Source organism: Lampetra fluviatilis, chromosome 58 (genome assembly GCF_964198595.1).
Source record: "Lampetra fluviatilis chromosome 58, kcLamFluv1.1, whole genome shotgun sequence".
In the NCBI taxonomy this organism is placed as follows: domain Eukaryota; kingdom Metazoa; phylum Chordata; class Hyperoartia; order Petromyzontiformes; family Petromyzontidae; genus Lampetra; species Lampetra fluviatilis.
The window spans coordinates 8,414,611-8,431,425 of NC_136332.1; the positions used below are offsets into that span (position 1 = coordinate 8,414,611).

At 58.6% G+C, this 16,815-nt stretch overlaps 1 protein-coding gene across 1 annotated transcript; it reads left to right on the forward strand.

The window, feature by feature from the left end:
* Positions 1-2,332: 2,332 nt before the first annotated feature.
* On the forward strand, positions 2,333-16,511 carry RRN3 (RNA polymerase I transcription factor RRN3). Its single transcript, XM_078880631.1, has 16 exons — positions 2,333-3,053; positions 4,591-4,680; positions 5,086-5,215; positions 5,864-5,923; positions 6,330-6,393; positions 7,864-7,933; positions 9,273-9,371; positions 9,538-9,624; positions 10,477-10,636; positions 11,608-11,738; positions 12,843-12,973; positions 13,878-14,062; positions 14,356-14,464; positions 14,632-14,781; positions 14,938-15,025; positions 15,191-16,511. Exons 1-16 carry the CDS (start codon positions 2,877-2,879, stop codon positions 15,362-15,364), a joined length of 1,905 nt encoding a protein of 634 aa, XP_078736757.1. The 5' UTR covers positions 2,333-2,876; the 3' UTR covers positions 15,365-16,511.
* Positions 16,512-16,815: the final 304 nt, after the last annotated feature.

The following is a 16,815-nucleotide window of genomic DNA, read 5'->3' on the forward strand; positions in this document are numbered from 1 at the left end:
GCGTGATGACGTCACCGCGCGCGCTTGAAGCCGTGCGTGATGACGTTATCGCGCGCTGGAAGCCGTGCGTGATGACGTCACACGCGAGCGGGAAGCCGTGCGCGATGACGTCACCACGCGCTGAAAGCCGTGCGTGATGACATCACCACGCGCGCTGGAAGCCGTGCGTGATGACGTCACCGCGCGCACTGGAATCCGTGCTTGATGACGTCACCGCGCGCGCTGGAAGCCGTGCGTGATGACGTCACACGCGAGCTGGAAGCCGTGCGCGATGACGTCACCACGCGCTGAAAGCCGTGCGCGATGACGTCACCACGCGCGCTGGAAGCCATGCGCGATGACGTCACCACGCGCGCTGGAAGCCGTGCGTGATGACGTCACCACGCGCGCTGGAAGCCGTGCGTGATGACGTCACAGCGCGCGCTGGAAGCCGTGAGTGAAGACGTTATCGCGCGTTGGAAGCCGTGCGTGATGACGTCACCGTGCGCGCTGGAAGCCGTGCGTGATGACGTCACCACGCGCGCTGGAAACCGTGCGTGATGACGTCTCGCGCGCTGGAAGCCGTGCGTGATGACGTCACCGCGCGCTTGAAGCCGTGTGTGATGACGTCACCACGTGCGCTGGAAGCCGTGCGTGATGACGTCATCGCGCGCGCTGGAAGCCGTGCGTGATGACGTCATCGCGCGCGCTGGAAGCCGTGCGTGATGACGTCACTGCGCGCGACGGAAGCCGTGCGTGATGACGTCACCGCGCGCGCTGAAATCCGTGCTTGATGACGTCACCGCGCGCGCTGGAAGCCGTGCGCGATGACGTCACCACGCGCTGGAAGTCGTGCGTGATGACGTCACACGCGAGCTGGAAGCCGTGCGCGATGACGTCACCACGCGCTGAAAGCCATGCGCAATGACGTCACCACGCGCGCTAGAAGCCGTGCGTGATGACGTCTCGCGCGCTGGAAGCCGTGTGTGATGACGTCACCGCGCGCGCTGGAATCCGTGCGTGATGACGTCATCGCGCGCTCTGGAAGCCGTGCGTGATGACGGCACCGTGCGCGCTGGAAGCCGTGCGTGATGACGTCACCACGCGCGCTGGAAGCCGTGCGTGATGACGTCACCGCGCTGGAAGCCGTGCGTGATGACGTCACCGCGCGCTGGAAGCCGTGCGTGATGACGTCACCGCGCGCGCTGGAAACAGTGCGTGATGACGTCACCGCGCACGCTGGAAACCGTGCGTGATGACGTCACCGCGCGCGCTGGAAGCCGTGCGTGATGACGTCACCGCGCGCGCTGGAAGCCGTGCGTGATGACGTCACCACGCGCGCTGGAAGCCGTGCGTGATGACGTCACCTCGCGCGCTGGAAGGCGTGCGTGATGACGTCACCACGCAAGCTGGAAGCCGTGCGCGATGACGTTACCACGCGCTGAAAGCCGTGCGTGATGACGTCACCACGCGCTGGAAGCCGTGAGTGAAGACGTTATCGCGCGTTGGAAGCCGTGCGTGATGACGTCACCGTGAGCGCTGGAAGCCGTGCGTGATGACGTCACCACGCGCGCTGGAAGCCGTGCGTGATGACGTCTCGCGCGCTGGAAGCCGTGTGTGATGACGTCACCGCGCGCGCTGGAATCCGTGCGTGATGACGTCATCGCGCGTGCTGGAAGCCGTGCGTGATGACGGCACCGTGCGCGCTGGAAGCCGTGCGTGATGACGTCACCACGCGCGCTGGAAGCCGTGCGTGATGACGTCACGACGCGCGCTGAAAGCCGTGCGTGATGACGTCTCGTGCGCTGGAAGCCGTGCGTGATGACGTCACCGCGCTGGAAGCCGTGCGTGATGACGTCACCGCGCGTTGGAAGCCGTGCGTGATGACGTCACCGCGCGCTGGAAGCCGTGCGTGATGACGTCACCGCGCGCGCTGGAAACAGTGCGTGATGACGTCACCGCGCACGCTGGAAACCGTGCGTGATGACGTCACGCGCGAGCTTGAAGCCGTGCGCGATGACGTCACCACGCGCTGAAAGCCGTGCGCGATTACGTCACCACGCGCGCTGGAATCGTGCGTGATGACGTCACCACGCGCGCTGGTAGCCGTGCGCGATGACGTCACCACGCGCGCTGGAAGCCTTGCGTGATGACGTCACCACGCGCACTGGAAGCCGTGCGTGATGACGTCACCTCGCGCGCTGGAAGCCGTGCGTGATGACGTCACCGCGCGCGCTGGAAGCCGTGCGTGATGACGTCACCGCGCGCGCTGGAAGCCGTGCGTGATGACGTCACCGCGTGCGCTGGAAGCCGTATGGGAGCGCCGCCGCCTGCGACGCGGGCCGCGGGAAATAAATAAAAATACTCGATCAGCACCACGTGACCGGGCGAGCAGCACCACGTGACCGGGCGAGCAGCATGGCCGCGCCGGGTGGAGGCGAAAGGCCGCGCTGATACGGAGCGGAGCTACGCAGAGAGACACAGAGACAGAGAGACGCAGACACTGGGACAGAGAGACACACAGAGAGAGAGAGAGACACACAGAGAGAGAGACACACACAGAGAGAGAGACACACACAGAGAGAGAGACACTGAGACACAGAGACACACAGAGAGACAGAGAGACACACAGAGGGACACAGACACTGAGACAGGGAGAGAGACACAGAGAGACGGAGAGAGTCGTGCAGCGACGGCAGGGGGGGGGGCGCGCTACCGAGCTCGCCATCATCACCCTGTTGCCGGCAACAGAGACGGGCCGTGGGTGTGAGAGGGAGAGGGCCGTGGGTGTGAGAGGGAGAGAGCCGTGGGAGCCTCTCTGATCGAGAGACGCAGCAGCAGCAGCGGCAGCGTCTGTCCCTGGACTCGAGGAGGAGGAGGAGGAGGCGGCGGCGGCGATGATGATGACGGAGGGAGACGCGCGCGACGACTCTGCGCCGCTGCTGTCGCCCACCTCGGCTCGCAAGGCCGTGCGGTTCGGGCAGGGGGTCGTGCAGGCGCTCAGCGAGTTCCGCCAGGGACACGCGGCAGAGTACACGCTGCTGCTGCGACAGCTCGCAGACCCCGACATCAAGGTGGGCGGCCGGGGTGGTGATGGGGAATTAACACCTGGTGGTTTATAATGAATACGAAACTCTGATCCAAGGCTTAGGCTGCTTCCTCGTCGGTGCTGCTGCTATCGTACGGGGGGGGGGGGGGGTCGAGCACGGGGTAGTCGTAGAATGCGGCGGGCAGGTTGGTCGTGATGAACACGAGCTTCTCCTCCACAATCGTGGGCGCCAGAGAGTTCCTTCGCTTGGAATGGATGAAGCCCATCGGTGAGAAGTTGGCGAAGTGCGGTTCTGCAATTAGAACCAACTAAACCGGATTTCTCCCAATCTCAGATGATCGGGTTTCATATAAAAAGACAATTAAACCCGATTGTAAAGACCCCGACTGTGCCAGAGACGCTGAGCCTTCGTAGGCGCCGCTCGTTAACAGCGCTTCAGTTCCATTCGTGAGGTGTAGTGCTGTGAGCCATGGGGCTCTTGACTCGGGTGCGTCCGCAACAAACTAAAACGTGAACGAGAAACATCTTAAAGTGACTACACGCAGCAGAAAAATCCAGGAAAAAACTGCAAATTCTTCCAGAACAAACACCGCATATCAACTCGCCCCTGCAGCCGGCTGGATACCAACAGGGGGGGGGGGGGGGCTTCGTGTTCGTGTTCGCTAGCCACCATCTCCAGCACACCACGTTCACAGCCCTGTCACACTGGCGGCATCAGCCGTGGAGGCCTCGCGTCCCCACTCGGAGTGGCGGCGAGGCCTCTGGAGCCGTGCGGCGTCTCACGCCTGATGCTGCTGCTCGTACTGCTGCTGCAGCTGCTGCTCGTGCTGCTGCTCGTGCTGCTGCTGCTGCTCGTACTGCTGCTGCTGCAGCAGCTGCTGCTGCTGCAGCTATTGCTGCTGCTGCTGCTCGTACTGCTGCTGCTGCTGATGCTGCTGCTCGTACTGCTGCTGCAGCAGCTGCTGCTGCTGTTGCTGCTGCTGCTGCTCGTACTGCTGCTGCTGCTGCTGCTCGTACTGCTGCTGCTGCTGCTGCTGTTGCTACTGCTGTTGCTGCTGTTGCTGCTGCTGGTGCAGCTACTGCTGTTGTTACTGCTGTTGCTGCTGCTCGTACTGTTGCTGATTCTGGTGCTGCTGCTCGTACTGCTGCTGATGCTGCTGCTGTTACTGCAGCAGCAGCTACTGCTGTTGGTGCAGCTACTGCTGCTGTTGCTATTGTTACTGCTGCTTCTGTTGCTGCTGCTCGTACTGCTGCTGCTGCTCGTACTGCTGCTGTTACTGCAGATACTGCTGCTGGTGCTGCTGGTGCTATTGTTACTGCTGCTGCTGTTACTGCTGATAGTACTGTTGCTGTTGCAGGCGGTCCAGCTGCTGCTAATGACGTTGCTGCCACTGCAGCTGTTACTGCTGATGATGTTGTTGGTGCTGCCACTGCAGCTGTTACTGCTGATGATGTTGTTGGTGCTGCCACTGCAGCTGTTACTGCTGATGATGTTATTGGTGCTGCCACTGCAGCTGTTACTGCTGATGCTACTACTACTGCTGCTACTGATGCTGTTGCAGGAGGTGCAGCTGGAGTGCTGGCTCAAGGAGCTGCGGGGCTGTGTGGCGATGCTCAGCAAGGACTACGAGCTGCTGGTGTCACTGATACTGGTGCGTGACGCCACACGGCACACACGGAACACGCACACGACGCTTAGTCCACAACACACCGCAAAGCACACCTCACACACTGCTTTATCCACAACACACTAATATGGGTAGTTGGAGACAGTCGCCCTCCAACAACATCGGAGGGCAGAGTAGCGATGCTCACAACAACGAGCGGAGTGCCAGGCAGATAAAACACTTCAGATTTGCGCAGTTGGTGTTTTTGCCAGCCATCTCAGTCAGTCAACCCATAGAACCTGGTGGGTCTGTCCCGTGATCTCCGGCTAGCGGGCCTTCGACACTTCACGTGGCCTCAAAGTGCACCTAGCCTGGCACAAGCGCTGTGGTGACATCGCCACCATTCCGTGGCGAACGGGAGTTGTTGTTGTCTCTGCGTGCATTGAGCAGAGGATCAGCTGGATGTCGCGTGGCCGTGCGGTGGTGGAGGAATATCTCTCCTTCCTCACTCACCTGGTGTCGGCTCAGACCATCTACCTGCGCTCCTGCCTCATCATGCTGCTCTCCAACTTCACCCGCCGTGCGAGACGCCCCAACACAACCACCCACACAACCATCCACCCACACAACCACCCACACACAACCACCCACCCACACAACCACCCACCCACACAACCACCCACCCACACAACCACCCACCCACACAACCACCCACCCACACAACCACTCACCCACACAACCACCCACACAACCACCCACCCACACAACCACTAACCAACACAACCATCCATCCACACAACCACTCACCCACACAACCACTCACTCACACAACCACTCACCCACACAACCACTCACCCACACAACCACCCACACAACCACCCACCCACACAACCACCCACACACACAACCACTCACCCACACAACCACTCACCCACACAACCACCCACACAACCACCCACCCACACAACCACCCACACACACAACCACTCACCCACACAACCACCCAACCACACAACCACTCATCCACACACACAATCATTCACCCACACAACCAATCACCAACACAACCACTCACCCACATAATCACCCACACACACAACCACCCACACAACCACCCACTCACCCACACACCCACCCACACACCCACCCATGTGTGTGGGGCTCGGTGTGCGGTCTGGGGCGGTGAGTGAGCCACTGCTGCCGCTGCTGCTGCTGTGTGTGTCTGCAGGCAAGCGCGTGGTGGACGAGGCGGGGGGGGAGTTCACAGACTCCGACGATGACGACGAGGGTGAGAGACGCACGGACACAACGACAACAGCCGTCGTTCTCCACTGAGTGGCGGTAACACCACCACGGTGCTTGTGCCAGCCTAGGTGCACTTTGAGGCTACGTCAAGTGTCAAAAGCTCGCTGGCAGGAGGTCACGGAACAGACCCAGGTGCTACGGGTTGACTGTTGTACCAGGCTAGGTGCAGGAGATCATGGGACAGGCCCAGTGCCACTTTGTGTTACTGCAGTCTGGAGACAATCACCACCTGTTGCACCACCTGTATGTGGGAGTGACGGGAGACAGGTGGTGGGGGGGGGGTCATTCTGCCGTGTCTCTCTCCTCCCCGTGTCTCTCGTCTCCCCGTGTCTCTCGCGTATCCCGTGTCTCTCTCACATATCCCGTGTCTCCACATGTCGTCTCCCCAGATGCGGACAGGTGTTTCCAAATCTGTCACAAGGCCCTGGAGCTCATCGCTGGCATCGTGCCCTCGTACGTCTCCACACACGCCCCCACACACGCCCCCCCCCCCCCCGTAGTAATGGTTTAACTCGCCCCGCTCACTCACCCCCTCCATAAAGACACGGTCGATGGCAGGGGCGTGCTGGCAGGATTGAGGAATGAGTAACAGTGATGGGGAGGGTAGTTGGGGATCACGCAAGGGGAGGGGAGGGACGGGAAGGGGTAGAGGGGCAAGGGGAGGGAAGAGCAAGTGAATGGGCAGTAGAGAAGGGGTGAGGCTTTCAGAGAGGAACGGAAGGAGGTGAAGGAGGAGGGGGACTGCTTCACGCACAAGGGAAGTTTGTATGGATGTTGACCTTTCGCACCGTACTTAGCCGACACTGGATATAAATAATATTATTATATAATCCCAATTGGCTACATTTGTGAGCACATTTCCACGAAAAATTAGTCAAATGTGGACCGTGCCGCCGACACGCAGTGGCCTGCTCTTGCAACATTCTGGGCCTCATCAGCAGACTCGGGCCAAACGATGGGTCCCTTCCGCCAGTGTCAGGATAGTGATGCTCTCTGGCGTCAATCCGGCTGTTAAGACGTTCAAACACCAACAACGCACCACCGACTACAAGGCATCGGCTCGATGCGTGCCCACGCGTGCTCGTGGTAAACGGCACGCACAGACGCACGCAAGCCTTGGTGTACCCTCCACAGTGATCTTGAGACCGATTGGCCTGCACCAGAGGCAGCCTCTTCTATGGCATTGTGGGTTATCACGATGGCATTGTGGGTTATCACGATGGCATTGTGGGTTATCACGATGCCATGATGTTAGACTTTATTGGCAAGTACTCTCTCGTCCATAATGGGGCCCTGAATTCAAAATCAAAATGAAAAATATAGTGGAGGAATCCGATGAGCTGTGACGTTATTTTTTACAGATGTCCAGTAGGGGCAGGCAAGACCGTTACAACAACAAACAGAATAAAAGCTTGATAGTAGTGCAGTACAAGAAAGGTAAACAAATCACCTAAACACATACAAATAAAACTAAACCATCCCCATCCTACCAGGCAAAGCCCATTGAGGTATTCACTTATTTTTTTTAAAGCAACCTGGCCACAAAGTGGCCCATCATTTGTACATTTATATCATCAAAATAATCTAAATAACCTCAGTGCATGTGTTTCTAAATGTGAAGGGGTCGGGATCGAACCCGGGACCTCCGGCATACCAGGCGAGGAAGATAGCATCACACCACCATGGCTCCCCTTAAATAGATTTTTAAAAACTATAAAAGTTTAAATTACATCATCAATTCCCAAGCTTCGAAAAGGCAGGATAACAACAGCAAAAACAGTCCCAGACCACACCAAGATAACACGCAGTTTTTCAATACGTATTGTACATAAAAATTGAACTCGAGTTCATTCACAGCTCGCCGCAGCTCACTCGTGGCCTCCAGCGCGTGACCCCGCGTGACCCCGCCCTCTGTGTGCGCAGGACGCCCATGTTCTTGATGCCGCTGCTGGCGGAGAGGTTCCCGTTTGTGACCAAATCTCCGCGGACACAGGTACTGGATGCGTGGCCCCCGCTTGCTTGGTAGCTTGAAGCTTCGCGGTTCGAATCCGGGAGGCTTCCCCGGTTAAAACCGCGGCAGCGTTATATTTGAGCGTAAGATGCTGCTACGCCGTCGGCTCCGCTCGCAAGGGGACATCAAAAGATCAAAGAGTCGGCGCCGTGGTCTGAATCTGAAAGGTTTTGTCTGCAAACGACTCGCCGCACGTGGCAGCTCCACCGCACCCCTCGCGCGACGCTACGGCAGGGAAGCGTGGCGCCGTGAGAACGGAACAAACTGAACGGCCGCCACTCGGCGAAGATTTACAGTGAAGTCACCGAGGCACCAGTTTTTTTAAATTATTCCGCTTGTGAATGGGGGGGGGGTGTTCTTTGTCTTTTGTGTGTGGTGTGTGTCGAGGCTCGCGTGGGGTGTCATGGTGTGTGACGCGCGTGGGTTTGACACGCGTGTGGTGTTTGTCACGTGTGTGGTGTGTGTCACGTGTGTGGTGTGTGTCACGTGTGGTGTGTTGGTTTGACACGCGTGTTGTGTGTGCGTGTGACGCGCGTGGTTAACACGTGTGTGTATGACACGTGTGGTGTGACTTGTGTGTGTGTGTGACGCACGTGGTTAACACGTGTGTATGACACGCGTGTTGTGTGTGTGTGTGACGCGCGTGGTTAACACGTGTGTGTGTGACACGCGTGTTGTGTGTGTGTGTGTGTGTATATGACGCGCGTGGTTAACACGTGTGTGTGTGTGTGACACGCGTGTTGTGTGTGTGTGTATATGACGTGCGTGGTTAACACGTGTGTGTATGACACGCGTGTTGTGTGTGTGTGTGACGCGCGTGGTTAACACGTGTGTGTGACACGCGTGTTGTGTGTGTATGTGTATGACGCGCGTGGTTAACACGTGTGTGTATGACACGCGTGTTGTGTGTGTGTGTGACGCGCGTGGTTAACACGTGTGTGTGACACGCGTGTTGTGTGTGTATGTGTATGACGCGCGTGGTTAACACGTGTGTGTATGACACGCGTGTTGTGTGTGCGTGTGACGCGCGTGGTTAACACGTGTGCGTGTGACGCGCGTGGTTAACACGTGTGCGTGTGACGCGCGTGGTTAACACGTGTGCGTGTGACGCGCGTGGTTAACACGTGTGCGTGTGACGCGCGTGGTTAACACGTGTGCGTGTGACGCGCGTGGTTAACACGTGTGCGTGTGACGCGCGTGGTTAACACGTGTGCGTGTGACGCGCGTGGTTAACACGTGTGTGTGTGACGCGCGTGTTGTGTGTGTGTGTGTATGACACGCGTGTGTGTGTGTGTATGACACGCGTGTTGTGTGTTGCTAGGAGTGCTACGTACACAACCTACTGCGCGTCACTACCTACCTGCCCGTGCTGCGACGCGACGTGCTCGCCCTACTGCTGGACAGGCTGCTCAAGCTCGACGTGAGAATCCCCGACCCCTCACCCCTCCTCACTGCTCCTCACCGCTCCTCACCGCTCCTCACCGCTCCTCACCCCTCACCCTTAATGTCAATGAGAGGCTGAGCTTCATTTCACTCAGAGCGGCGACCCAGAAAGTAATTCTAATTCTCCCCCCCCACCCCACCAGGTGAACGCTCCCCGCCAGGACATTGAGGACGCGGAGCAGCAGGCGGCCGTCCAGTCGGGCGCCGCACAGGAGGAGGTGTTCCACATGGTGAGACAGCCACACAGCCACCAGCTCACCCACCCAGCTACCAACGCAGCCACCAACCAACACACCCACACACACACACAGCCACCCACACACCCGTCAACACAGCCACCAGCTCACCCGCCCAGCTACCAACACAGCCACCCGTCAACACAGCCACCCACCCACCAACTCTACCCACCCACCAGCTCACCCACCCACCAACACAGCCATCCGGCCCACCCGTCCCCCCACCCACCAACACAGCCACCCACCAACATGGCCACCCACTCACTCACCCACCCACCAACAGCCACCCACCCACTCACCCACCCACCAACACAGCCACCCACCCACCCACCCACCAACACAGCCACCCACCCACCAACACAGCCACCCACCCACTCACCCACCCACCAACACAGCCACCCACCCATCCACTCACCCACCCACCAACACAGCCACCCACCCACCCGTCCACCCACCAGCTCACTCGCCCACCCACTCACCAACACACCCACCTCCACCAACCAACACAGCCACGCAACCACCTGCTCACTCGCCCACCAACCCTCCCACCCACCCTCTCACCTACCTACCCACCCACCCTCCCACATGTCCACCCATCTACCCACCCTCCCATATTTGTGTGCATTTGTGTGTCGGCACTTGCTCCACGAGTCCGTTAATCGCTTTACGGAGGATCTTTGTCTTTGTGCGCATGTACGTGTGTATGTATGCATGTCGGGAGCGGGTGCTCACCACAGCACTTGCCCCACGAGTCTGTTAAGGCTGCACGGGGGGTCTTTGTCTTTGTGATTTGCTTGCGGTGCCGTACGCTGACGTCGCCGTTGATCCTCTGCCGTGTGGCGCCAGGATGAGGACGCGGGTGTGGAGGCGAGGGGCGGGCGAGGAGGAGGTGGGGAAAAGAGCGAAGACGAAGAGGAGGGGGAGATGGCTCACACGGCCGCCAACACGCTCGATGTCCTCATGGCGCTGCTCTTCCGATACATCCATGACACGTGCCACTCCAACGGTGGGCACAGGCGGCACGAGTGTGCGTTGGGGAGAGTGGACGGGTGGTTGGGTGGGTGGGTGGTTGCGTGGTTGGGTGGGTGGGTGGTTGCGTGGTTGGGTGGGTGGTTGCGTGGTTGGGTGGGTAGGGTGACCATGGTAAGTAGGAACATTGAGTACAGTGGGTAAAGGTGTAGGGTGAAGTGGGTGGTTGGGTGAAGTGGGTGGTTGGGTGAAGTGGGTGGTTGGGTGAGCGGGTGGTTGGGTGGGTGAGTGGGTGGTTGGGTGTGTTGGCTGAGTGAGTGGTTGGGTGAGCGGGTGGTTGGGTGGGTGAGTGGTTGCGTGTGTGGGTGGGTGGGTCGGTGAGGTGGGTGGGTCGGTGAAGTGGGGAGTTGGGCTAGTTGGGTGGTTGGGTGAGTGAGTGGGTGGTTGGGTGAGGTGGGTGGTTGGGTGAGTGGGTGGTTGGGTGAGTTGGGTGAGTGAGTGGTAGGGTGAGCGGGTGGGTGAGTTGGATGGTAGAGTGAGTGGTAGGGTGAGTTGGGTGGTTGGGTGAGTTGGGTGAGCGGGTGTTTGGGTGAGTGAGTTTGGTGGTTGAGTGGTTGGGTGAGTGGGTGAGTGAGTGGGTGAGTTGGGTGGTTGAGTGGTTGGGTGAGTGAGTGGGTGGTAGAGTGAGTGGGTGGTTGGGTGAGTGAGTGGGTGAGTTGGTTGGGTGAGTGGTTGGGTGAGTGAGTGAGTGGGTTGGGTGAGTGAGTGGGTGGGTGAGTGGTTGGGTGAGTGAGTGGGTGAGTGGTTGGGTGAGTGAGTGAGTGGGTGGGTGAGTGGTTGGGTGAGTGAGTGGGTGAGTTGGGTGGTAGAGTGAGTGTGTGGTTGGGTGAGTGAGTGGGTGAGTTGGTTGGGTGAGTGGTTGGGTGAGTGAGTGAGTGGTTGGGTGAGTGAGTGAGTGGGTGGGTGAGTGGTTGGGTGAGTGAGTGGGTTGTGTTCTGTGGTGCTCAGGGAAGCTGGACGTGGAGATGACGAAGGCCGTGTACCGGGACCTGCTGGATGCGTTTGACCGCCTGCTGCTGCCCACGCACGCCTCCTGCCACGTGCAGTTCTGCCTCTTCTACCTGTGCAGCTTCCGCCTCGTACGACGGCACCCCACATACGCACACACAGACAAAGGTCCCCCGTGTGGCCCGCACACGCTCTTGGGGCAAGTGCTGTTAGCGAGTAGCGCCTACGAATGCTGACGCGGCGCACGAGGGGATGGGTGGCCAATGCCACGCCCGGCCGCCTTTGTCTCCCCACACGTCGTACCGGGTGCTCGCTTTGCGGCTGAGTCGACCTAGGGGAGGCCCAGGACCGGTTCAGATAATCGTCACTGATGTTGGTGGCCGTGAACGGGAATCGAACTCGGGTCGCTGGGTGCGTAGCGCGGTTATTTAACCGCTGCACCACCACTCCACACATACAGACAAAGGTCCCCCGTGGAGCCCGCACAGCACCACTCTTGGCCACCTTTGTTTCCCCTGACGTTTATACATCGAACCGGGCACTAACTTAAGGCTGAGTCTACCTAGGAGAGGCCCTACCAGTTCAGGGAGCTATCACCGATACTAGAAGCTCACCCCACTGGGATGTACTGGGCCCAGATTAGCATGGCTGGCTATGTACGGTGCGGAAGAAGGCCAATACGCATGGATATATTCATCGCGACGGCCAGAATTTGAACCATGGCGGTGGAGTTTGCAGTGCAGTACGCTAACCGCTGTCCTCCTCCCTCGACCCCCCTACCAACACTTGCCTCAACAGCCTGTAAAGGCCACACGGGGCATCTTTGTCATTGCATTAACCACGGCGCCATCTGTTTCACGGTGCACCTTGCAGATGTCGCGGCGTCATTTGTAAGAGTTGGGTCATTTGTCAAATACAAAAAATTCCTCGCAGACTCCTGAAGAGCAATCGTCAACCCCCTTCTGGCAGGCCGATGCCTGTTGTTGTTGGCCAGGTGTCTGATCACCTCGTGGCGCACAGGCACAGCTGCCACTGGGGGTGCCCTTTCATACATGTTGAGATGTGCGACGGGATGTCCTGTGAGACGCCGCAGCATATAGGAGGGCACGCTATCAAAAACAACGTATTAAGTGTATAGCTGTATCTGCGTGTGTGTGTAGCTGTATCTACCTGTATGTATAGCTGTGTGTATGCATGCACAGCTAAGTTTGTACTGTATCTCTGTGTGTGTGTAGGGTCTGGCAGAGGCGTTCCTTGAGCACCTGTGGAAGAAGCTGCAAAACCCCAGCGAGGCAGCCATCATAAGGCAGGCAGCCGTGGGCTACATGGGCAGCCTGCTAGCCCGGGCCCAGTACATCCCAGTGGGGTGAGTCTCAGCCTGCTAGCCCAGGCCCTGTCCATCCCAGGGGGGTGAGTCTCAGTCTGCTAGCCCAGGCCCTGTCCATCCCAGTGGGGTGAGTCTCAGCCTGCTAGCCCAGGCCCTGTCCATCCCAGTGGGGTGAGTCTCAGCCTGCTAGCCCAGGCCCTGTCCATCCCAGGGGGGTGAGTCTCAGTCTGCTAGCCCAGGCCCTGTCCATCCCAGTGGGGTGAGTCTCAGCCTGCTAGCCCAGGCCCTGTCCATCCCAGTGGGGTGAGTCTCAGCCTGCTAGCCCAGGCCCTGTCCATCCCAGTGGGGTGAGTCTCAGTCTGCTAGCCCAGGCCCTGTCCATCCCAGGGGGGTGAGTCTCAGCCTGCTAGCCCAGGCCCTGTCCATCCCAGTGGGGTGAGTCTCAGCCTGCTAGCCCAGGCCCTGTCCATCCCAGTGGGGTGAGTCTCAGCCTGCTAGCCCAGGCCCTGTCCATCCCAGGGGGGTGAGTCTCAGCCTGCTAGCCCAGGCCCTGTCCATCCCAGGGGGGTGAGTCTCAGTCTGCTAGCCCAGGCCCTGTCCATCCCAGTGGGGTGAGTCTCAGCCTGCTAGCCCAGGCCCTGTCCATCCCAGGGGGGTGAGTCTCAGTCTGCTAGCCCAGGCCCTGTCCATCCCAGTGGGGTGAGTCTCAGCCTTTTCAGCCTCCCACTTCATGAACACATTAAAATAGACAGCCAACATGGGAGGACTCTCCTGAGCAAAAGCCCTACAACTCGGCTTGGTTCTCCGGGGTAAATCGGTAAATAAGTAAAGCCGCCTTGTGTTGTTTTGCGTACACTATCATATCGTGGTGTGTCGCTTGGTTTTGATGATACATCTAGCCGCTGTGCCCGCGTCTGTGCTGTGTGCATGCGCGCTACGTCAGCACGGTGCGCGCGTGCCTGGGGCTGCTGGTGCCCTGGCTGCACCGCTACATCGACGGGCAGGAGGGCGGCGCGCGGCCCCGCTGCCTCGTGGCAGCGCACGGCCCCTTCTACGCCGCCTGCCAGGCCGTCTTCTACTCCTTCTCGTTCCGCCACCGACAGCTGCTGGAGCCCGACATGCGCAAAGGTGAAGGCCGCACGCATGCGGGCAGGCACGGGGAGTGTGTGCGTGTGCGCCCACGTGATCTTATATTTATACAGAGCGCCTCAACTCACAAGGGCGCTCTATAACGTGGTTTAAATGGTGGTCACAAAAATCGAGTGATTTAGATGGCAAGGGGCGTGCAAGGGCTGGGGAATGAGCGACCGTAACGGAGGTTACTCCGTTACGTGGTGCCGGCCTTCATCGGCACTACTCGCGAACGGCACTTCCCCTCAGTCTGAGAAGGCCACATCGGGGATCTTTGTGTGTGTGGCCAGGCCTGGCGTACCTGCAGAGCCTCAACCTGGAGCGGATCGTGCTGTGCCGTCTCAACCCCCTGCGCGTGTGCCGCCCACCCATCGTCAACATCTTCGCTGCCTTGACGAGGTGAGCGTCGTCGTGCGGCGGTGCCCGCTGCTGCCCCGCGGCTCCGATCCTCCGCACGCCGATCCATCTCCCGATTGGTGACCCCGGTGTGGCTACGGTGGCCGGTTCCTAACGGCCGTGTCAGCCGCTCAAGCCTGCTGCGTGTGTCCGTCTCCGTGTCTCCCCAGGCGGTATCAGATCGCATTCTGCTACTCCATCATGGAGAAGAACAGTCGGCAGAGACTGCCCGTGGCCGGGGACACGCTCGTGGGGGCCGCCCCCGCCTCGCACGACCAGCTGGACGCCGTCTTCCCTTTTGACCCCTACCTGCTGCGCCGGTGAGCACCGCCTCCTCCCCCACCAGCGCCTGGAGGGCGCCACCCGCCACCACACGGTGTCCCGGAGGTTTCCCGGACGTGCCCCGTCCTGTGTCTGTCTCACCGGCGCGCGCCGTTTGTCTCTGGACCCCCCGCCCCGCATCCCCTGTGTCTCAGCTCCAGGAGAGTAATTGCGCCGCTGTTTCGCGAGTGGAGGAATGAGGATCTGGGCGGAGATCTCGCATTGAAGGGTCGGCCCAGCAAGGTGCTTCCTTTCATCATAACCATCATCATCATCGCTACCTTTGTCACCATCGTCACATCCGTGTTGTGGTGGTGGTCGTGGCATACAATTTGAGTGACCGGCTGCTAATCTTGACTGGGTTATGCTGTCACTGTGGGTGTGTTGTTGTGTCCGGTGATGGTGCAGATGGTGGTGGGCCAGCAGCAGGAGGATGAGGATGACTTCCTGAAGAGCGACGCGGCGATGAGGAGTGGCAGCAGCATGACCCCCGGCTCGTACGACCCCTTCAACAGCGGCGGAGCGAGTTTCGACTCTCCTCCTTACAAGACGGACATGGGCCCGACTCCCCACGCGTTGTAGTCACAACTGCCACCGCCGCCAACTTCCACCAACAGCCACCAAAAATAGTCATCAAATGCCACCAACACCACCACTCAATCCTGCGGCAGCACATTCGCCGCTCGTTGCTGCAGAAGTTCGCGGTTAGAATTTGACAGGCCGCCCTGGTTGACACTCACGTCAGAGTGGTGTATTTACATTTTACCTACCCCGGAGGGATGGGCCGAGTCAGCCCACAACCAGGATTTGAACTCACGACCTTCTGATTGCGAGCCGCCCGCTCTAGCGCCAAGCCGCCCGCCCGGTGGGTTGGTATTGCGCTATCAAACACTCGGCAGTCTACTTCAATGCAGGTCGAAGATCCTGCGACGTCGTTCAAAGAGAAGCCGGCCGTCGTGTGCCAGCGTCATGGCCAAACTTGCCAAGTTTAAAAAAAAATAATGACCTGGAAACGACTCGGTTGGCAAATTCGAGAGCGATCGTCGTCCCACAGCGCAGATGAAGGCTGACCATCACCCCATGACCAGATGTGTGTGTGTATATAAATAAACTCCTAAAAAAAGTTTTTTAAAAACAACGGTTTTATTAACTTCGTTTAACTCGCGGTCACCTGCTTTTTGTGCGAGCCAATTCCACAGTTTAGGGACCGCGGCGTTTTTGACCTACTAAAATATATAATTAATAAGCCGCCCATAAAAAGTCTAATTGCTTGAAAGAAGGCAATTGATTAATTGATCCCTATTTTGATACAGGCATGCAATGTCACCGGACCTGAGTACGTGTGTGCAAAATGTGGAATTGATTGGACAACGGGAAGTCGGCTAACTTTTGATTACAAGATTTGACCTCGACAAACACAAGTGAAGTTAAATAAAACCGTTGATAAAGTTAACTTCGTGAAAAGACAAGAGCTGGAGTACCAGTTCATGGCACGCAGTGCGAGTGCATGACCCCTCGGAGTTGCCGTGTGTAGAATCGTTGCATCTCGAGATGGGACCGCCTACTGCTGCAGTGCAAGTCCAGTGTTTAAACCGTTCTAAGTGGGGGCAGCATCCCTGATGTTTTGGATATTTAAAGCGTTTTGGTCTGTGCCAGTGTTTTGTGGTGTACAGTGCGACCACGTGGATTGCTCCCTGTGTTCTGGAGAGCATGTGTCGTGAATACAGTCCCCGTGTACAAGGCACCACACTCGCAAAGACGCGTAAATGTTTACAGACTCGTGCGGTAAGACAGCCCCGCCGCTAGGGTTTCTCGAGCGGTTTGTCCGAGGGGCCAGCCCTGTGAAGGTGATGTCCCAGGGCTGGTTGGGCAGCAGAGGGCAGTGGAGCAACATCCACTGCACTCTCCTCACGAGTCGATGGCTCTCCCCCTTTCCCAAGCTACAACTGACCAAGGTGGACGTCATTTATTACTATTATTATTTTACCGATGTGATTTTACGGAAAAAAACCTAAGAGTATGAATCCTTGCAG

Coding starts and splice junctions, on each gene's coding strand:
- RRN3 (XM_078880631.1), top strand. CDS start 2,877: ATGATGATGACGGAGGGAGACGCGCGCGACGACTCTGCGCCGCTGCTG. Junction 4,681..5,085: donor TGCTGGTGTCACTGATACTG/GTGCGTGACGCC, acceptor TGCATTGAGCAG/AGGATCAGCTGGATGTCGCG. Junction 11,739..12,842: donor ACCTGTGCAGCTTCCGCCTC/GTACGACGGCAC, acceptor GTGTGTGTGTAG/GGTCTGGCAGAGGCGTTCCT.